Source organism: Thermobia domestica, chromosome 4 (genome assembly GCF_964235325.1).
Source record: "Thermobia domestica chromosome 4, izTheDome1.hap1.1, whole genome shotgun sequence".
Taxonomy (NCBI): domain Eukaryota; kingdom Metazoa; phylum Arthropoda; class Insecta; order Zygentoma; family Lepismatidae; genus Thermobia; species Thermobia domestica.
The window spans coordinates 11412636-11436901 of NC_137457.1; the positions used below are offsets into that span (position 1 = coordinate 11412636).

The 24266-nt window shown below is 33.9% G+C and overlaps 1 protein-coding gene across 8 annotated transcripts in view; it reads left to right on the forward strand.

Annotated features, from left to right (window-relative positions):
- LOC145683716 (uncharacterized) overlaps nucleotides 1-24266 on the forward strand; it is a 143880-nt gene that overhangs the window by 48600 nt on the left and 71014 nt on the right. For all 8 annotated transcript variants that reach the window (XM_081755171.1, XM_081755172.1, XM_081755177.1 and 5 more), the window contains 7 exons: nucleotides 6283-6324; nucleotides 7905-7991; nucleotides 11544-11588; nucleotides 12814-12873; nucleotides 14045-14101; nucleotides 14998-15048; nucleotides 17484-17540. In XM_081755171.1, coding sequence (XP_081611297.1) covers nucleotides 6283-6324; nucleotides 7905-7991; nucleotides 11544-11588; nucleotides 12814-12873; nucleotides 14045-14101; nucleotides 14998-15048; nucleotides 17484-17540 — 399 coding nt within the window. The remainder of the gene's footprint in view (nucleotides 1-6282; nucleotides 6325-7904; nucleotides 7992-11543; nucleotides 11589-12813; nucleotides 12874-14044; nucleotides 14102-14997; nucleotides 15049-17483; nucleotides 17541-24266) is intronic.

Sequence of the window (24266 nt, forward strand, 5' to 3'; positions counted from 1 at the left end):
CAAAGTAACATTAAAAGTGGAAAAAATGAAATGAAATATTTGGGTTTTACGTCCCACGATTATACCGGTTAGGCTAAAGGAGACGGTGATGATGAGTAATGAATGAAATGATAGAATGAAGAAAGTGGGAGGATATGGGAGAACCCCGAGAAAACCCACGCACACGGTGTTTGTCCACCGCAAAGTTCACTTGGCGGGGGCTGGGATCGAACCCGGGACCCCAAGCACCAGATGTGAACGTTCTACCACTGAGCCACCGCGGCCCCACTTTAAAAGTGGAGTAAGAAATACTATTCTTCCTATTGATAGTGTAATAGTGGCTTCTAATCTCCACAACCAACCCCTTGCTAAGCCTATTCGTACACACATACATGCATAAGCTAATTTTCTGGAGATAATACTTAGATAATTACAAACAAGTGCTACAGTATTTTTTTTTCGTATCAACAGATTATCTCTTTTCCTATAAAGCGAAACAACAAACCCACACTCGGATTAAGAACTTGATAATATATATTGAAAACTGGTTTTCCATTGGGCAAACTGGCAAATTTTTATAAATGTAAGCGATGGTTTGGTTCCACCACATCCTTCTTTTACAAAAGGAAAGAAAAAAGAAGAAAAGGAACGTACATAGTTTATCATTTGATTGCTGTTACCAGTTTGTGTTGTCTATAGTTAACGGTTACCACATTGTAAAAAACACTATACACTAAATGGCAATCAGTTACCATACATACTTTTTTTTTTTATTTGGTAAGCTAGTGATTACCGCCAAGGTTGACAACACTTCCGCTCCTCTAAGGACAAAACCCGAAGATTCACGAAGCACGAACAACGGTATTTGCTCATAGAATGCTCGTGAGCGTTCACGAGGAGAGTTTCCACTATCTGCTCGCCGTGGCCAGGGCTGAACTATACAATGACTTTCAACACAGACGAAATACCGTCTGGCTGACAAGCGAGCCTTGGGATTATTCAAAGGCGTCTATATTTGTGAGCAACACGTTACTGGTAATGTGTATGTATACAAAATAGAGGAAAGTTATGATTTCTAGTGACGTAGGCAAACGTAAGATTCATAAATAGTCCTACAACTTAGCACAAGAGAGATAAAAGTAATATAGTGAAAAATTCATGATAAAGAAAATGTACTCAATTAACACCGCAATCGTTAACCGCTATTTTTCAAAAATAGAAAGGACTAAGAAACCTCTTTGAAAAGTTTAATATAGTACTTCACATGTTATTGCTGTAAATTAGAATCTGTGAAAAGGAAATTTGTTTTTCGATATTGAAAATTTATTTTAACGTAATATGGATATGCAGCATATTTAATGTTTGTACAGCTATAGAAAATAACGTCTGCTGTTTCAAAAAGCTAGCGCTGCGTTAAAAGTGTTCATGTAATCCAGACTTAGAGCAAATTCTATATTAAGCGAATATCAGCAAATCGGCAGTATAGAAAGAACTGAACACACCACCATTGTATAAACTGAAGATCTTGTCGACTTACTAAAGAACTGTTTTCTCTCGGTTGTGGCGCAAATGAAAGGGAGTAACAAGTATTTCCGGTATGTTGTGAAGTACGAGGTCCAAGGTGACAACGGCTCCCACAGCTTTCAGAACGGGAAAGAACAGCTTTCAGAACGAAAATGGTAATCATAACTCCTTCCTAGCAGTAAAGCGAATTGTAGCTTATATTCTTCGTGCAACGCTACTGCAAATGGCAAAGAATTATAGCATCATCTCTCGTAGTGTATGTCGACAATTGTAGTCGGAGCCGAGTTACATCACATGCACATACTAAATTCGATTTTACATGTGGAACCGCCAGGCCCGTATCGAGAGGGGGTCTAGGGGGGGCGCCCCCTTAAATTTTCGCTAGCCCCCCTAAACTTTTCAAGGCAGGCTTGCAATTGAACTATAATACGGTGATGAACTATACTATGGTTGGATCGGGCCCCCCTAACTCCAGCCGGGCCACCCGCACATTTTTGGGCTGACTACAGGCCTGGGAACCGCTAATAAGAAAAACAATAATAATTTAGCACTGGATCAAGTACAACATTAATCCCTAATGCCTGGAAAAGTGTTGCATGAACGGGTGTTTCGCATTTCACATATTTAAAAGCATGAGCCACATTTATGAGTAGCGGAAGAGAAAATAAGATTATCAATTTCAGTGTATTCGCTCAACCGTGGAACATGATACGGTTTCGGTGATACTGTGGGAAGTAATTCGTAAATTGTTAGCGTGTCCTGTGCTGACATTTGCAGGTCGCGTAACTACCTCCGATCATGTGCCCATATCAGTGGACAATGTGCACAGTATAGTACAAATTTTTCCAGCCTGTTACGACATATTGCAGAATGATCATATGAATATTAACAAGGATAGAGCTTTGGGGGTTTGTATCTGGGGTTATTGGTATAAAGTTCAATAAACCTAATTGTTATTTAACAGCTATGATCAGTTTATGAGACACAAATCTGGTGGAGATTTGTCCTTCCGTGAAGCATTGCAACACGGAATAGTATACTATTTGACCTGATAACATTCATAATGTTTATATCTCAATCCAGTATCATATCAGAGCTGTTCTGGGAGCAAACAATAGTGCAAGACTGTATGTATCGTTTAAGTTGAACCTTTCTTGCGTTTCTATAAAACTTATTGAATGTTTAAATACCCTTTATTATAAAGTTTACGGGTATGACCTAGGACCATCCACCGATGTGGAAACGATAATAAATCCGGAAATGGCTAATATACCTCGCATTACTTTAAATGAAGAAGAAGGAATATGGTATCTTGTATATTTGAGACATTGAATCCCTATCAACAAAATATTTCTCTCTCTTGTACTTTCCATCTATGAAATTACCATATTGAAAGTCAAAGCAGGATATTAACATCTTCCAATTTCAAGGCAAACTATGGGCGGAAGAGTACCCTTACGGACTGCTATCCCTCCCTTTCTTCCGCATACAACTCACCTAACACATACGTACATCCATTCACATACACACACACACACACACACACACACATATATATATATATATATATATATATATATATATATATATATAGATAGATAGATAGATAGATAGATAATATAGTCTCATTGGAACAGTGGTATTTCCTGTCTATCGGGTAAACTGGGAAAGAAGATTCAACATTCTTATTCACGCATTTCATTGCAAAGATTCATACCAAGTAATCTTCCTATGTTATACGTAGTTAACTCTCTGAAATTAACAAGAAGCATACTGTTCTATGATTTACTTCCAAATCATTCTCCTAATTACTCAATTTCACCAAAGTGGTGCTAATTCTTTGTAGGCGCTCACATATTCCAACAGTAAACAGTAGGAGTAGTTCTTCGAGTTTAAACAAGGAACACACATAAAATTACTATACGGCATTATTACAGGTTGCTATTTGTACTTACAAGGAACACTTTCCAAGCGTAATACTCTGATTTTGTTTAAGTTTTTTGGTAGATACTACAAAGGTAATAAATGAATACATGTTTTTTTTTTTTTTTTTTTACTTTCTGCGGAGAAACTGTTTTATACGGCAAATTTTCCCACCCAACATTTTAAAACCTGACAGCCGTAAGTTTTAAAACAAGTGAGCCTAGGTGAATGTAATTGTGCACAAACACTGTAGACGTAAAATGAGGGAATACGTGTTTCGTATTTTATTGAAAAAAAATGAGTGGGGCACCGACTCCTTCAAACCTTTGATCACGAAATATCAAAAATGCTAATAACAGTAAATCAGAAGTACCTAAAAGACATGAAGAATTGTAAAAGGAACTTTGTGTAGGGACAATACGCAAAAAAGCGATCACGTGTTTTTTAGTTTGTGCTAAAAAACTGGGTGGAGGCCAAGGCCTCCTCCGAAAAAAATAAATATTAGGGACGCCTAGGAACGAATGGACTGAAGAGAATGAACTTGTGCATATGTATTGTATACGTAAAATAAAGCAATTTTACAAAACTGTTTTTCTACCAAATTAAAACCACGTGTTCGCTTATTTCTTTTCGTATTGTTCCTACACAAAGTTTCGTTGCAATTCTCCATATCCTTTAGGATATCAGGTTATCATTTCTACCAAATACAACATCTTCCGGTTTCTTGCCAAGTGGAAGGTTTCCTGGTGATTTTGCAAGGCAGTCTTGGTTTTAGATAGCTTAATAGATGTCTCTGATTATATCTCTCTTTCGTTTAGATTCCAAGCGATTTCTCACTGATGGCACAATGTGTGGTTCTACTTGAAGAATACGGTATTTTCATTGACTACGAATTATGATTTTCATTTCTATGTTGTATTTGACTGTCGTCATCAGTTGGACATTGGATTCTCATAGTAGTCATTTAAATATAATAGAAACTCAGAGTTAATTGTGACAAAAATCATAATTGTGGATGGTACATAAAATGACCAGGTACCATAGCAGTTACAACATCGCTACGAGAAATATACTTATGTATTATTTTATGTCTTTAGATTTTTAGTCAGTAAACGTTGCACATGAATTCCTTAACCTATTAATACCATTACACTCACCAACAATGATATTTTCATTATGACGAGTCATGACAGTTTCCGTCATATTATAATCCACCATATTTATCTTGATATTGTTGATGTTAGCACTACGATTCTTTTATAGCAGAAACTGTTGCAAACGATAAGTTGAATTTACGTACTTCTGTACATAATAATGCGTGCAGGTATTGCACTTATATGTTATTACATGTAATATAGTGCCTTCAGCACAATTAATTACATAAAGCTTTACGGAACAAATTTGGAATAGGATGATGTTTACAAAATTTCAGAAATGAACAACAGATGGTAACTATCAACTGTGGACAAGCAAGCTATTGAAACTGGCAATGTACGAATCAGTTCACCGAATCATTAAAAAAACCTGTTTGTGTATAATATGAGAAACAGTTAACAGAAAATTTCTGCAGCTTATCGTACATATTCATAACATGTTACAAAAATGATTTAGTGATTTAAACAAGCAGAGAATGTAGAAAAGTGTTCTATGAGTTAGAGGTAAATTCAAAAATATGTATATTCAAGTGATTCTGTTATTAAGTTTGGTTTTTGGAATACAAGCCCTTATTTTAGGTATGTAAAAGTTAAGCAATTTTCCATATAATTTAATTTTCTTTTGATTATGATAATTATAGAAGGAAATGGTGTGTTGTTCTGTTTTCTTGTGAATAGATTTTCCTATGCGAACAAATATTAAATTGTAAAATTCTTTAGATAAGTGACAGAAACACAAAATTAGAAGACTCAAAAAAATACCTAAACTTGGTATCGCTTTGAAAAAACTGGCTTGTCAAATAAAGCTCTTTGGAATTAGCACTATATTTCAATATTTATATTTCTTTATTCAAAAAAATACATCATTCATAGAATCGACTCAATTGTTGTGTTCGCTATCATTTTGGCAGCATGACTTTACATATATACGGCTTCGAATATAGTTCATTCCGAAATATTGGTGACTTTTGTGACTAAGAGATGTAAGGTGCATTGTAGTTTAGTATTTACCTCTGTCAGGATGATTATTATTGTAATGGGAATATAATTAGATGTAGAAACCTAAAACAATATGTAGAAACAATCTGTGAGAATTGTCTGAAGCATATCAGATTGGTCAATTAGATGGAACTTGTCGAATGATATATAATTTATATTTTCTATAATATTACAGGCAGATAGAAGTAAAATTTAAAAACTAATATTAATCATGGAATTCATAATTTAGTGTGTTATGCTGACTGCATTATCATGAAAAGCATAATTTATATATATACTAAGTACTTTAGTATCACCACATATCAATAATTTCAGTGATTGTGGTAGATCATGAATTTTTAGGTTTACAAAAATGTTTACTTTTCGATTCTCTGAATTACTACGGATTGGAACTTACACGTATCCATACCCTATTTTTCTGTTTAATAAGATACATCGTTTATTATGTTGTTCATTTTATCTATTTTTATTTCATTGTACTTTTTTTTTGAAAAAATGATCATTCGTAACGGTCCTGAATACCAACGGACGAATTTGTCAAAAGCTCTTCGATACAATTTACATAAAATAATTAATGAAAAACTATGTCTTATACAAAAATATATAATTATATATGTTGTTGAACACAGTATGGTGATATTTGGGAACCCTTAAATCTAACTAATATTTCTAAAGTAGTAGCATTTTACATATTTCTTTTCAGAAAATACTTCAAAAGAAGTATTTAATGACGCAATGTTTACAGGTTGGTACAACTATCTGTTCAAGTGATTTCATACGTATTTTTTTCAATTCTTTATGATAAATGAACACTTTGGAAAATGAAACTTCAATAACCACATACAAATATTTCAAGTTTAGCAAAATATAATATTAATTTGATCTAATGGTTACTAAATTAAATTGATCTTCATTACACAATTCTACAACCAAAATAATGGCTGACAGATATTTGTTGTTCCATACAAATTTATTTGTTTATTTATGTACAAAGATAATTGCAGATACAGATGAACACCAAATTGCACTGGAATATTTAACAAGTTTAAGAGGTGATAACGTAAGATAATAATAATAATAATAATAATAATAATAATAATAATAATAATAATAATAATAATAATAATAATAATAATAAATAACAATATCAATTAATAACAAGAAAGGTTGGTAATAGGTGACTTGAATTTATCCATTAAAATGACGTCATAGTGCAGAGCTGTATGCACTTTCAGAATTAAATAAATTTCCGGGTGTGTGTGATATTTCATTATATAACTTAGGAAGCCTGTAGAACAGAAGTGTTGAGCTATTGACAGTCTAGGTTGTTTTAAATTAAAAAGATGTGTACCACGAGTTTATCTGAATGGAATTCGGAAATACAATGGGCAAAGATAGGCAGGGGGACGGCAAGACATAATATGTCCCCCTACCTTTTCAGATACAATTTTACCCCTGGATAGATTTTGAAATTGAAGATCGATGAATATATTATTATTATTATTATTATTATTATTATTATTATTATTATTTGATGGCTAAATTTTAAAGTATTCAAAACTAAAATACACATAAGCAATACATGTATTATTCAGCTTTGAGATGACTGTTCCGTCTAATCTTTAGTTGTAATGTTGTCTAGTATATTAGGAGTTGAATATCAAAGTGGTGTAACTCATGCTTTTTTTAAATGAGATTAAGTCATTTCCGTGAACTTGAAATTATAACCTGTTGGACAGCAAAGTTTCGTAACTCAGAGTTGAAAATAAGCCAAAAGATGGTAGCACAAGGAACGTCGTAAATTCGAAACCACGATGATCCTGCACGGTAAAGTGGCGTAAGTCAGAGAATGTTTGACCAGAACCACTGTACAAACGTTCTCGAGTAATCAGTAAACTAAAGAAAAAAGATGTAATTGACTTATTGCTATTTTAGCACGTATGCATCGTCACTACTTGTCTTTAGAGGACAGTGACCAGCATGGAGATGGTGATGATGAATAGTAATTATGATGCATAATGACAGTAATTATGATGCATTATGTTCTAGTAGTCCTTTCTTATTCATGTTTCTGTTTACCTTGACATTGTCACTTTGTTTTCTGTTACTTATTTTTAAGTTTAATGAACAAAATTATGTTCAAACCCGCTAATATTGTTCATCATTAACTAAATTGCCATGGGATCGAACCAGGAACCCCAATCATGAGTGTAGCGGTCTATTACTTAACAACTGTGCCCGTTCTTCAACTACTTGATACATATATATTATTCTTGTTGGTTTCTTTCAGTAGATTCGATTCTGTTCATAATCGATTCTTTTCAGATCCTAAAAAACCTCAAGGAAAGAAATCATTCAATGTCACAAGAAAGGGAGCTGATGAACCATATCAACATGATTCTCCCCAAAAACGTAAGTCTAATGTAACTTATCATGTAATTTGTTTTAAATATTTAGCACATCTACTGGATTATAGTGATGAAAAGTGCGTTTCGTGCACAAGAAGATCAAAAACTGTTATTGTTATTTTTGACTACTCTTTTGTCCTCTCATCAAAACTGAAAAGAGAACATTTATTAAAATTGGCAAGATTTTACACCTAATAGTTTCGGAGATCTAGCAAACAGGAAAAAATAAAATAGTATTAAAATCTCATTATATTCGTTATGGGATATTTCGAAATATTTTTTTCTTATTTTTAGAATAAACATTTCCAAAAAATCATTGTTCTGAAACTAATATATCTAAAGATCACATAATGAATCAGTTAGTGAGTTTACTTGTTGACCGCCATAATCCTTGGTCCTGGTCGAAAACTTGCTGACACTTAAGGTTTAAGAGTTAAATATGTTTGATCAGAATATTGTCAACAATCATCCTGAAATTGAACTGAGTAGATTACTGTATTTTAGGACATAATTTGTTGTAATTGAAAGTATAAATAGAAGGAATGTCTAGTTAAATCAGTTTTTAACGTCCCTTAGTTATGTCACTCAGTTTCATACCTTGATTTATTTATTTTTCCCTCTCTCAATCAGAAAATTTTGCTGACCATGATCCATAAATATTTGTCTTGCAAATTAGAAAAAATATTTGACTTAGCTTCAGTTTAACAGTAAACTGAAAAAAATATTATTTTCGGGATACTTCTTAATGACTAGCAGTATTTTTAAATCTGAATAGCTTTATTTCAAGTACCAGCAAACTATAGACTGTGAACAAAAATGTTATATGAAGTACGAATTATTTAGTGCGTTATATGTCAAAATTAAAACTCCAATTTTGTGTGTAGGGTTATTATTATTCTTTTGAAAACTGCTTTCAGTACAGACCTTAGGATGTCTTATTTATTCATCAAATATTCCTATAAGATTAGCTATGTAAACGTTGAGTTGTATACTTTATATAAATACAATCACCAGTAAAAACTCTGTAAAACACTGACTAAACACAAAAGTCCTATTTTGTTGAATGAAGGGAATATTTTTGTGTCTCTTATGAGATTTTCTTTTTATTAGCACAAAGAAAATGAAATTAAATATTTGTAGCAACAAAAAAGTGACCAACAAAATAAACATATAGGGAAATGAGTATCAATTAATCCGGATCAAGGTCACAATTTTTAAAGTATTGACTTTTTATATCGTCCCTAGGCTAGATATGGGTAAAGGATTATCGCTGCTGTGTATAAAATCAAACGTTCATATGAAGGCGTTGTTCTATATTAGCATATTTTCATAAGTTGCTTGCTCTTATTTATTTATTTGCAATAATAATTGATTGAAAAGATTCCAATAAATTAAGTAACATATTAAAAGAAGATGGAAGTAATGACAATAAGATATGTTACACAGAATTCACAGTAAATACTCGTAGTAACGAAATGTGTTAGCAGTTCCAACATTCGACTTCTGAAGTCGTAGATATCAACACTTGTTCGTAAAATGTGAAAGTTCACAAAAAAATGCTCATTAGTATGTAGTATTCTGGAAACAGCTTTATAATTTAGAAGATGTTTTATGCATTGAATTTAATTTCTTACGCTTCTAAGATTTAACTAATTTCTTTTCAATGAGTTGTACAAATTTCTTTTCGAAGATGTGACGTACATGTACTTCCATAATACAACAGCAATAATTCTAGTCTTGATTGAAAACAATTTCATAATTTCAAACAGTTTTGTACACTCTAATGCTGTTTCTCACTTGGTTGATATATTTAGTTGTAAACGTCCACCCTGTTCGCAGTTATGATCGCAATGTTTACTAAATACTATACATGTTATGAGACACATATGAATGCCATACATGTAAGTGAGGGACAAGTGTGAATCAAATTATTAGAATAGTTTGAAACAATATTTATGTATTTATTACATAACAATGAAAGCAAGTTAACATTAAAAATGTAGCCAATCGTGTTGAACCGCCTGTAGTTAAATCCGTGACAGTTTCTCGATTCTACGTCAGTACCACATAATGGTTATTAAAACAAAATGGCAGTTACTGCTTTTACCAGTTCATACTGGTTGGTAAGTAATCACGATTTATAAAAGCGCATTATGGACAAAAATGTAATACTCCTTAACTGAAAAGGCACGGACTACATATTTGCTACGGACTATATCTATTTGACCCCATAAAGATCCTGATTTCTTGTTGTGGTTTACAATCTGAGTGTGGTTGTGAGTTATCATGTTGCAGGAGAGTTTGGTTTAGATTCATCAATGCAGTCTATTATCTTCGTAATGTAACATTCATGAACTCGATTTGTGGAGAATAAAAAATGCATTGATATATGACCGTTAGAATTGAACACAGAGTGAACATTGTTTTATAATTTGCCATATACCAAGGAAGTCTCTATGCTTGAAACGCTTCATTTTGAAGACTGGTTCTTTTAATTGGTCGTTGTTTCAACATTCTTTTGCAAACTCGTACTATCGAACAAATGGAGCTTTTCGTTACATTTGCCGATCTCTTACAGGAAACGCATTTTGCAAGGAATTGACAGCCATTATCAGAGGAACAAGTTTATTCTTGTTTGTGCTTGAACTGAGATCAACTCTTGTAGCACAGTGAACTGGTTCCTGACGAATTCACGAGTTCATGAAAGTAACACATTGTAATGGACTAGAAACTGTTGACTTGGTTTGACATTTGTCATATACTGATGGCTGGTATCTTTCAATGCAGCAGTATATAACCTCAGAATATGTTGCTGTCATTTGAATGGACTTTGGTTAATTTTGTTTTATTTTTAAATTTTACACACACATTTCTCGAAACATGTAGTTACTCTACTGTGACTCTCTACACCGACCTCTTTCGCATAACGTAGGTAGTTCAAAACCACATAGTAAATGTTCACGTATCAAACGTATTGAGTACTCATCCTCATTTTGAATAAAACATTGAATTATCCATATGTGACACTATATCTTGGGGCAATTTGACATTGAATAACGGCCGTTTCGGCTTATAAACGCTCCTGCTATTTGGGTTGTGAAAATATTTAATGACATTTTTCTTCTCCTTATACTTATCTAAGAAAGTTTTAGATAGAAGTAAGTCTTATCGTGATTATAATAGTCTACACCAAAGTATTTTTAATATGTCCTGGTTTTTCCATATCACTTGCGTTATTACTGTCCTACTCGTATGTTTGCAACATCGTAAAGTTCTTAGTTTGCAGAACTAAGTAAAGAATGATATATTCTAAATTTTTTTCTAACACAGATGATTGAAGTGTAGAATGTACTGACCTAATACCATTAAATTACAATTTAAGTTGGATTGGAAAACTGTTAATCGTGTGATCTTAAGGAATAGATCAGATAATATCTCCTGTCACTGTTTACAATTAGGAAAATATAGTGTGTGTCGAGATGTAATGTCCACGTTGTATGTCATTGTAAGGGATACCAAAGTAGAATCACTATATTGAAATAATTTATTTCTGCAGCAAAACCAAAGATATATGCCATATATAAGGGTAGAAGAAGCAAAGGTAAGCTTATAGAATTAATAATATCTATCCACCTTAGGATAAACTAATATTCAGTATGATATTCTATTTTCTTTCTGTTAGTTAAATTTTCTTCGGACATCTTGTTCAGATTTATGTGTGATGCTCATGACAGTTCTCAATAAAGAGTTCCATTATAGGTAGATACATTTATTTTAATTACTTCACTTAGAGGTGATTGTTTATCAATTAACAGTCATAATACAAATGATTTATTTTAATTGTTTTATTTAAAGAAACAAATTATGTACTTTTCAAATTTTCTTTTCTTTCGTTACATTTATCGATTCCTTTTGCAAAGGTGTACCATGGATATTCAGTTATCTGTAATTAACCATAGAATATTGCCCGCATCTGAAAATATTTTCTAACTATCAAATGATGGGATTATCAATAATGTATTATAGATTGCCAGAATTTCCGTAGATACCATAATAATGTTCTATATAAAATATGAAATGTATATATATTCTAACTATCGAATGATGGGATTATCAACAATATATTACAGATTTCTAGCATTCTCATAAATACCATGATAATCCTTCATTTAAAATATGAAATTATATTTTCTAACTATCGAATACCTGATTATCAACAATGTATTACAGATATCCAGCGTTCTCATAGATACTATAATAATGCTTCATTTAAAATATGAAATGCATATTTTCTAACTATAGAATGATGGGATTATCAAAAATGTATTACAGATTGCTAGCATTCCCATAGATACCATGATAATCGTATGGGGTATTCTCTCATCTTTCGAAAGATAGTATTAATTTCTTCACTCATGGAAATCTTGATGCGCATCGTGATTTTAAGGCGCACTATGAGTTTCCAAAACTTGGTTCTAAATATTTTGTTATATATGTATTACAGTATTTTTCTGTAATTTAAAATTATAGCATATGTATATATATATATATGTTTAGATAGTGAGAGTAAATACGAAGTGTCCAAGTAATTGTGGATCAGCTGTAGCGGAACGAATTTCAGTGACTGGAAGTATTATATTTTAATCATTTCCTTTCAAGGTAATGAAGGAAATTTACACGCACATGAGGATCTTATGTGCTTCAGAATATTGTATTAAGAAAGTCTTCTCGTTGTAAGTTGTAAATAGTTTTAATGGATTTTAATATTGTAAGAAATATAACTTATCAAATGTACATACTAATCTATTTAAAATTAATTTTATTAGATCAGTTACCTCCTGACGCGAAATTAATTGGACCTGGCGAATATGCAAAGGTCAACACTGGTAAGTAGGTTCAACATCATAACAAAAATAATTTAGGAACGTTCCTAATCTAAACAATTTACAGTTTCAATCAGAGTGTTAACATCTTTACAATAAGATCCCGTTGTTTCTATTTCATGACAAGTTAAGAATGTTTAGATCAAAATCAGTATATGCATTTCCAAATTTGTTAAGAAAAGTTTTAGTAATTTAGATTCAACGGGTTAACTGGTCTGTATTAAACATATTTATAAGACAATAGTAATAAATTTTTCATCCAATATTGATGTAGTTTTTAAATTGATGCATAATGGTAATTTATTTATAATAACTTTTGACATTTTTATAGTATATTCTAAAATGAAAAAAAATTGAAGAAAGAATTAAGTTGTATAATTTTATACATCAGACAAAATTTTTAAACGCTAGACTTTAGATTTCACTTCAATCATGTTTTCATTTGTGGTAATGATGTTGAGTACATTGCAACGTAATACAAAAAGAAGCTAATATTATGACCTTGTAATCACATTTACAGAAAACGATATTATTTATATAATTAACGTGTTGTTCAGAACTAATGTTGTACTTATTGAATGTATATAATCACTTAAAACAAATGATTATATACAAACTTATTTGTTACTACGTAGTCCGTAAATGTTTCAACAATTGGGAACATACAACTATAGATTTCAATCCAAAAATATCTTAATGTCAAAGACTACATGGGTACGTCGCTGTTACCACATTCTTGTCGTTATGAATTATTTTCTCAGCATTTATACTATCTATTTTTTATACACATAGTAGTATGAGGATACAAGTGCTGATGGTACGTACAAGATACAAGATGATACAAGAGGTTAATGCTTTATTTTATTATTTTTCTTACATTTATATTCTTTTCCCATTCTTACCTGTAAATCTATGTTTCTACAACATTTTCGATTACTTCCTATATAATAAATTTAATGATTTCTGGTGGTATTGACAGCATTACAAATTGTCTTACTAATTTTACTTTAAATATGATTGTTGTTAATGTTCTAATTCCAACTTTATTGAGAATCTCTTATTCAAGAATAATTTTATTAGTTCCTTAATTGTATGATGAAAAATAGTAAATTAAATAAAAAGGATCAATTAAACTTGGTAAATTAAATGACGTTCTTATATATCTGCATTGCAGGTGAGAAGAAAAGTTATGGAGTAGTTCGTGATAAGACTGGAAAAACAATAAGTGAAGGTAAATACTGTACAAAAATGGACATAGTAAAGTCTATTTTCAACAAGCTTTTTTCAAAATAGCAACACATACCACACTAAAAATTAGTGGATTGCGGAATTACAGCTTGAGTTTGATATAGTTGCATGGAGTACAGATCCATGAACAAGATTAAATTTCGAAAGAAACGTAATAGAGTTTAGATAAGTAAACGTAAAGAGGCATGACGGAAGTTACTTATGTAATCTTACATCCTTTGGTAAACAATGTATAATATAAAATATAATTATTAAATTAATAATACGTTAAAAAATTCAACTTAGTATTATTGAAAACAGAGAACACAAATCTGGATTCATTTATATAAAATTAATTAGATTAATTGATATTGTCCATTCCAAATTTTACTATCAATATTTAGTTAATCAATTTAAACGTGTTAATTTAAACGTGTTTGATACAAATTCAATTAGCGAAAGAAATAAAAGTGAAAAAGTAAATATGATGCTAACGTTAATCTAATTTAGAAAGGTTTGGCAATTACATTTTATTAATTTACACTATCTCAATGCAAAATTATCATGATACGAATTTATCATAATCAAAATAATATATTTCGTTTTGACAACTGCTCTACCAGTTAATTCGATTTGTGAATATTAGTTATAGTACATAAACGTAATTAATCTCAAAGATGGTATTCCATCATTTCATTTCAAAGGAGGTAGCATGACAAAAAGTGATGATATTTTATATCTTTCAATTTAAAAGAAATGATAGAAAAAGTCAATAAAATACTTTAGTGATGAACGGATTAAAAAAATGATACTAAATATTTTATTTAAAATTATTTTCATATAAATTTAATACATGAATTATTAAAATGAATAACGTTTAGCACGATATATTTTTATTAGGAAATATTGCTGATGGATTAAAAAATTTAAAATTCAGCAGCAAGTTTAAGGGTGAGTAGATGTAATGAAACTGTATATATACAACATTAATATTTAGAAAATTTATTATTTAAATTTATAATCAAAATATAATTTCTAGTAATTAATTATTTAGTCATACGTATATGAACAATTCACATTTTGAATCTTTCTTTGATGATGACTATTTGAGGTCAGAGAAAGTTAGAAGAAAGATTTAGAAAATCGTCATGTTATAATATTTACCTTGTAACATAATTTTCTGTTTAGCTTTGATTTTTGATATTTATGTATGCATGGTAAATATTCCCTGAAGAATATTCTCTTGTAAATATTCTTTTAGTTTATATTAATACACAACATGTTTCGTGAAATCATCAAGAAAATCATGCATCTGATTTTAAGAAAAGATACAATAATTAAGTTTAAATACTGATATTTATTAATATTATTTTCAGAATTTGCGTAATTGAACAAATATTTAACAATTATACAATTGAATGTATTCCATTTTAAACTGATGCACCGTGTTTTCAAATCAATAAGCTATATGTTGATATCTGGTAGTTATTATCCTTGATTTTTACCTTAGTTAACATCAGTTATTTCTTGGATGGACTAATTTGATTTTTTCAAGAAGTACTTGATTTTGACTTATGTTCAATTACAAGACTTAAATCTTAATTACACTGAATATTATTAGACAGATAAAGGTACAAAATCTTGTCATTGTTATAAATGTAATAATACATAAGGATACATTTATTATCAGGCATTATAAGGAAAGCACACAATTCGAGTTCGAAAGAACACAGATGTTTGGATTTCAGAAGCTAAAGTGAACACAAAGTCATGAAGTTGGAAGATTATGTAAACTGTTTAAGCGAAACAGTTATGCCAATTATAGATGCATAATTTAAAATTCGCGTTGTACAAGAATGAATTATATTTTAAGTTATGAATTGTTAGGATTATAGAACTTAGTCGTAGCGAATAGTAATATCCCTAGATTACAAAAGTGGTTTTTACCGAACGTTATTGCAAAGGCTTAGTCTTACGGACTACTTTGCGTGAAAAAGAAGAAAAGGCATATTCACATTGAAAACTTATACTTCCAGAAGTAAGTACATTCAATAAAGGTCTGGGTAAACATGCATTTCGTATAAGGTATGACAGATTTCTAAACACAGTAGAATATCGACATATTCAGTCCTATCATCTTTTAACATATGTAGAAATAGCTGCAGCATTTAGCACTAGATGTCCCAAGATACATCTAAAGACCTGACATTCACAGAATATACTGACTTGATGCTGTCCATACATGGCCTTTGAGCAGCAAGCGTACTGTGCGTCTGAGTCTTGGAGGGCATAAGAGACAAATCTTCCTTCTTGACGTTGGGGTGATCCTCGAATTGGATTTCCTAAAGAACTATATTCTTCCTCTCCTGAATCTCTAAACTCACTCCAAATTTCAGACTAGTCACATTTTCTTCAGTAGAATTGAAATCTGGGTCAGCATCAGTATCGTCTAAGTCTTCATGAATTTCCATTTTTTCAAGACCCAGGAGAAGTTTCACTTGCTTTATCTTCAAAATCAAGATTCCTCCAAATACTTCAAAAATTTGATCTTTCTCAAGGTCAATTTTGTTTCCCAACAGTTGAAAAAGAAACATCACATACTAAAACACAAAGGTTGTGTATGTATATATAAAGCTTACATTCTAAAGAATATTAGTTGATGATAAGTTAATCAACAATACAAATTTTACCTACGTAAATACAAAGGCGTAGTCTGTCAGACGACGCAAAATAAAATTAAGCAAAACGGAAACAGACCTGCTCAACAATCGGTTTCCTTCGGTGTCTAGTCACATAGCGAAGGTACATGGAATATGAAAAGTTGCGAGTGAGGGTTAAGGGGGTGAGGTGAGAATTCGGCACTAGCCGCGTAGTCTGCCAGACGACGCCTTTGTAATCTAGGGTTAATAAAAGTGAGAATACAAGTTTTAATTTTACCATTTTCCAAGTTGTTGCTATCTTGTATTTTATTTTCATTTCATTTTCAAAATTTTATTTAATGATATTCCGAGATAAATATTAATTTAATAAATACGCGTTTTACACTTCTTCGTTATAGTTGTAGCACTACCTTGCACATAATACAATGTACTGGACACAATTCGTGTGTGCTTATTACTAACTTGAAGTACCTTGGTTTTCAAGAATTTTGTTAGTAACGTCTAGACTATTATCATTTAATAAATATGATCATTGTAGGGCAGATTGTTCGCTTAGATAATGTCTACATGTTTTTAATTTTCCATTGATATTTGCATTTTGTTATAAGCGAAAGTTTAACATTATCTATCTTTGAAAATGATGAGTATTTTATTATAATGTCTTTATAGCATTAGTACCTACTAAGATCACCAGTATTAACATAATGACATTTATTATCATTTTAGGCGAAGTGAAAGGTGATGATACAGGAACTACGGGCATTCTGGGTACCCACTCCAGAGGTAAGTGCATATTGTATTGTTTAAATTGTAAAATGAATAGCGTTATTCGCTAATTATCACACCAAGTAATACATTTTTGCTGTTCTTAATATAAATTAGCCCCACATGATGAATGTACTTATATTTATTCTTTTTTCTTTCTTTTACTGAGTACTCTAAATTTCGTAGTGACATGTTTTCATTAAATATTTTCGTTACATAATAATAATTATTAAATTGAATTACATGAAATTCTACTAACCTGTCTTAAATCTGCATACAATGTAACAATAAATATTATGTACTGTGTAATTCTTGAGTCCTGTAACAGAGCCCTCTTCAGGCACGTACACTTTTGGCGAAAGTTCGAAATAATATTTTTTATCAACCTATATTCTTTATATTTCTCTGCTCCGTCTACTCGCCTTTACTTATTGCAAATGTATTCTTCTGCAGGTACACCTTGTCTCAAAAAGGTTGAGCGCATTCTTTATTGCTGTTTCGAGGCAAAAATTTTCTAAGTCCAACTTCGGGTATCTTCGGGAAAAAGTAAACCAGGTTCGAACCTCGAAGCCAACCTTTGCAATCGGGAAAAATCTTGCAGATGTGTTTTTCTTCTTTTAAATATAATAAGACTTGTTACCAATTATATATAAAAAAGCAACATTGATTGAAATTCTTAATGATACAATATTTCGAAACTGTATTAATGCCAGCACATGCTTGTTTGTCATTTTGCTCTCCATACTTAATGGAATATTTAGATACGTAAACGAATCTTTCCATATGTAAAAGAATGGTGAAAGTTAAGACATAGAACATTATTCTCTCCTGAGTACTAAAATAAAAGTCAAAGTAGAACAAAAACAGCGTTTGCAGTGGATATGAATGTAATTATTATCTTAAATACTGTTATATATCGCTAGAAGTATTATTCGTGGAGCGCTTGTGTTAGCTCAGTCAGTTCGCATCAAGCCGCCGTCGAGTCAACACGGGTGCTCTGGTGCTTCCACAGTGTACTATAGCCTATAGTATCGTAGACCATATATACGTTAAGTGTATTTCATAGCTCTGATTACTATATCAAAGCAAAACTACTGAAGTAGGAGTTATACTCCGTACTCTCAATTATTGCCGTTTCGGCGTAGTGTCGGTGTATCAGTGCAAACGTGAATATGGAATATAAAAAAGATCTTCAATTTAAACTAGAATTTGACAAGAAGTTCCGTGCAGTTCGACCAGTTCCCTTGGAAATCTACCATTGGATGAACTCCACTTTCCCAGGTATTTTTGATCACATCAGTGCCATGCAGTTAAATAGTGAAAATTTTTGTATTTTTCTAAAATTCAAAACGCAACAGGAATACGATGACTTTGCAGCTCATGCCCCTAGTGAGGTACCATTCACTCATTCAAATAAGGAAGTGAGTTTTGTTCGAATTATTTCCGCAGCAGATCCGACTACCCTCCTTCGGGTGTTTGAGTATCCTATCGAGGCACCGAACAACTTATTGAGTGAGGCTCTTAGTGCATATGGTTCAGTGATTAAAATAGAAGATCAGGAATGGGCCCCTCCTTATCCCCCTGGTATTAAAACTGGAACTCGCCATGTACATATTAAACTGACATCTCATGTGCCATCCCGACTTCTAGTCCATGGTTATAAAGTAGGAGTATCATACAGTGGACAACCGATTACATGTTTCCGATGCCAAAGCTCTATGCATACCGTAGCGAACTGTGTACTGAAACGGGGGGCTCAACCCCGAGGGGCAACGAGTGTAATCCCGACCACTTCTCCGTCAATTCCTCGCATGACAGAACTCGGAAAAGTGACTCCTAAGACATCCTACAAATTAGCCCCACCTGTCATTTCTACGAAATCTGGTAACCAAGAAGATGATCTTCAGCATCGACCCTCGGTTCCGGACCCAAAGGAGTTCCCTGCACTTACAATAACGTCTCTTGAGAAAGCAAAGGACGATACCCAACTTCCCAGTAAACGAGTGCCTTTATCGCCTACATCGGAGGCCTCCGGCATACGAGTAGAGCAGCATATCACCTCACACAACATGGAGGTTGAACCACATCCCTCACCAGTTGAGGATAGTGAGATCCCGAAAGAGACACAGGAAGAGCATCTTGAACCCTTTGAAAACGAGTTTCTCCAGCATGAGACACAAGGAATTAAATTTAGCGATGTTATTTCTAAACAAAAAAGACGCAAATTATCCCGGAAGGAAGAACTGAATTCTCACTTGGAAGGCAGCCAAGTCTCTCTGTCTTGCGATCGAGACCCACGGACTCGCCCACAGCAGGTGTTTGAAACAGATACATAAGGTATTGGTCTTCAAGGTCAATGGATACCAATTCACCCCAAGTAGTGTGGTGTGTGCCTCCGTTGGTTTGTTTTTTTTCTCTACGTCACGTGTGTACAACACAAGTGCCCTCCGATTCTAATAGTGCAAGAGTGCAGAGTGGAACAGCGGTATTTATCACGTATACAAACAGGAAATCCTTGAGTGTTAGTTGTGTTTAAATCTACCATTGCCGTATGGTTATAATTTCACCTGCAGCACTTATATTCATAAACATCTATCATGGATTTTGTAAGTTATTTTTTGCTTCACTTTAAGACTCATATTAACTTTGAGTAGCATAAACTTACGTAGATATCGACATTGCACAAAAGTGTTATACTACAAAATTTTCCTCTATATGACTGTGATAAACTCTTTATCCTTTCTCACGATAAATTTAAATCGCGCAAGTAGTGACGATAAAAAAGCATATTTAAACCAATTTCTCGTATGTCATAAACCGGATGTAGTTTGTGTGCAAGAACTTATACATGATTCATTTCACAATATGATGGACTATGATGTGTTTGCTAATTTAGGACCCACCACTGGAGTAGGGATGTTTATCAGAAAAGGATTGGGGCATACCAATCTTACTCTCTCCCCTGACGGACGTATTATTCATTGTGTCATACAGGGGCACCTGGTCGTCGGACTATATGCTCCTTCTGGCTATACAGCTAAGAAGGAACGGGCTGAATTTTATGGCCAAAGTTTGCCACAATTCCTGCCTCCTAATATTTCTCGTATGGTAATCATGGCTGATTGGAATACCACTGAAACCAGTGCAGATTCAATTCCGCCCACCCCCCTTGTCCCGCATTTTTGGAATTTTTGCGGGCTTATCACTTACGGGATGTAGTCATTGTTTCCAATTCACCGAGGACCTATACCCATTGTACTTCACATTCGAAAAGTAGGATTGACAAAATATACGTCACTCCTGACTTATTTCACACTATTATTGACGTACAGACTATTATACCATCTTTCAGCGATCATGCAGCGATCAAGCTCCACATAAAAACAGATCAACCCTTGCCAGCCCTTAGCAGGCGAGGATACTGGAAGTTAAATACATCCTTACTTCACCACGACGGTTATCGGGAGGAACTGGAACAACAATATTCCTATTGGGAAAGGATGCAACAATATTTTCCAGATCTCGCCTCTTGGTGGACGACATTTCTTAAACCTAAGATCGCTCGGTTCTTCCAAGGTAAAGGACACGAAACACGACACGATCGGCAGTTGATGTTTGAATTCCTCTATGAAGCATTGAGTCAGGCATGGTGTGCGGCCCCCTCACTACAGAATAAACGCACAGTGCAACAGCTCAAACTACGACTCCAAAATCTCCAGGCTCCCACACTCATGCCTTCTTTTATTAATGAGACCACATATTATAGGCTTGCCCAGGAAACTGTCACTATTTACGACGTTGCACGTCTATTGCACCGGCGGAAACAGGCTACAATAGTAGCTTTCCGACTCCCGAATGGTGATATGACTAGTGATTCGATTCAGATCCTAAATGTTTTCCGTGAGCATTACCATAAATTAGTACAACCCCGACCTTCTGACACCAATGTTACAACTCAGTTTTTGTCGATTATTCCCAAACTGATTACGGAGGAAGAGGGTCGTGATCTCATGCGCCCCATAACTTCTCAGGAAATATGGATGGCCCTCCAGGCAACAAAAGGAAAGGGCGCGCCAGGATATGAAGGTCTGCCGTACGCGTTCTATAAACAATACTGGACTTTTCTTTCCGATACCCTAGTCAAGTTATTTAATACACATTTACAGGGAGGCCCCATCCGCGGTAACGTCGGAATCACAATCTTTATCCCGAAATCCGCCACTTCCCAGACTGTACAGGAGTACCGACCCATCACTTTACTGCCTACCGATTTGAAACTTTTTACCAAAATTCTGACGGCACGTTTAAAACCCATATTGCAAAAGTATATTAGTCCATATCAGGCAGCCACCCACCCCAAATATAACATCTATTATGTGTTACGTTCGTTACGGGATTTTATAGCGTACGTGCAAACTCGGCGCATTAAAGCGGGGGTCCTTGGCATAGATTTTTCTTCCGCATATGACTGCGTTGATCACGGGTTTCTTCTTCAAACTTTAGACGCTTGGGGATTTCCTCCTGCATTTCAACAAGTCATAAGACAACTATACCAATCGGCCCAATGTCGAGTACAGATCAACGGTCATCTTTCTGACATATTTGCTCTGCAACGCGGATTACGGCAAGGTGATAGCATCTCGACGAGCCTCTTTGTGATAGTTCTAGATACCTATCTCCGGGCTCTGGCTAACATTACCTCTCCCGGTATACCGGAATACCATCAATTACACGTCTTCGGATTTGCGGATGACGTAACCTTAATAGGAACTACGCCCAAAGATATGCTCACCGCCATCCGCATAACTGACGAATTCACCCAGTGCTCCGGCTTGGCATACAATAAACACAAGACCAAACTCCTGTCATTTCACGGATTCTCCCTACCCTCTTTACCTGATTCACGCTCTCACATTCCCACGGTTGATGTTTTAACAGTACTCGGCATAACTTTTCATAGCGATGTACGCAAACAAATGGATGCTGTCTGGCGTCCTATAGTTCTTCAGATTAAGCAGCTGCTATACTTACAACGGTTCCGAGGTCTGCATATCATACATAAGGTCCAATATCTTAACCAGTATGTTGCTGCTAAACTTTGGTACTACGCGCGTATCTTTCCCCTCCCTTCTGTTTACGCTCGCCAAATTGAATCTGTATTTATGTGGTTTCTTTGGCGGGGCTACTACTTCCGCCTCCGCCACAACACTATTTATCTTCCTCGCAGCGAAGGGGGCCTTGGACTCGTAAACATTCGTCTTAAAAGTCAAGTTCTATACATGCTAGATGCGTATCAAGACGTTGAGCCCCACATGGACTATACACGGGTGTGGATCGAATGTTTCTGGCCCGAATACTCCCAACCAAGGAATCCGCCTTTCTGCAGATTTGGCAAATTATGTCCTACCTATGTCACCAATCTTGTTCAAGCATGGACATATTCTGGTGCGCTTGCTTCCCCTACTACATATACTCACCAAACCTTATACCAGCAATTGTGGAGAGCGTCACTTGTAGATGTGAGAGTCCGGGTACAGGATATGTTTCCCAATAAACAATGGCGCCATATTTGGCAAAATCTAAGAACCAATGTCCTCCCTTTGCACACACAAGCGGTATGGACGACCATAGTTCATCAACTGCCTGCCACACAAGAACGACTTCTGCGCATTGGACGTACCACAACCTTCACCTGCAAATATTGTGGCCACTCCGACACACTATCTCATCGCTACATGTCATGTTCAGGTGCCGATATTATTTGGAACCTCCTCCTTCGTATGTTGAGCTTGATCTGCCGTACACCTGTTTCTTTATTTACAGTCGATCTCCTATTCTTTCCTGCATTTCAGTATTACCCAAAAACCAAACATAATACGGTCCTCTGGTTAGTTGGTACCACATTGTTATATGTTCATCATTCCATGCCGTGGAATGATGAATGCTTATATTTCGATTTTCTACAACGGGAACGCCGCAAATATTTTTCAGTCGATCTTGAAAGACAATCTTTCAGTGGTTTTTTGCAAGCAGCTCTGTCCCACCTGTCGGGAAAGACCGGGAGGCCATGAATTGTGCTTGTGAACATTTTCCTTGTTATGCATAACCATTATCATCGTACAGCGGAGTAAGTTTGCTCAGAATCACATCTTGGACTCTCTTCCCAGTGGTCGGTCCTAGATTACGCCTATATTGTCTCCATGTAATTTTGCTATGTAATATTAGTGACAGAGTACAATAAATATTCAGTGGTACGCCGTTGGATTTCTAATCGTAAGGTCGAGGGTTCGATTCCTATCTGAGTCAATGTTTTTCATGAAATTCTATTTTCCTTAATGCATGAAAAATTATATAAAATAATTACATTAAAATACGTCAGTTGTATATATATAACATACAATCATTGCAAAACATAGTGATTATTATGTTTAAAATATAACAGGTGTTCACAGTACGTTGGTATTCTATAATATATGTGAATGTTAAATAGAAATTAAGAAAATATCATCGCAATGAATAAATTATGTAGTGTATTTATTTGGAGCTATTTGTCATCGGAAGTTACTTCTGAATTTTCTCATTACAGCAAGTGATTTACGCTTTCTGAAAGGTAAAGAGACTATTCGGGTATAAACAGAAATTATTATACAAACTCCAATCTTCGTTACGGACACAAAACTCCCGATCCCCAAAACTATGTAAACAGGAAATTTACGAACACGAAGTCATGTCTAAGAGACGTAT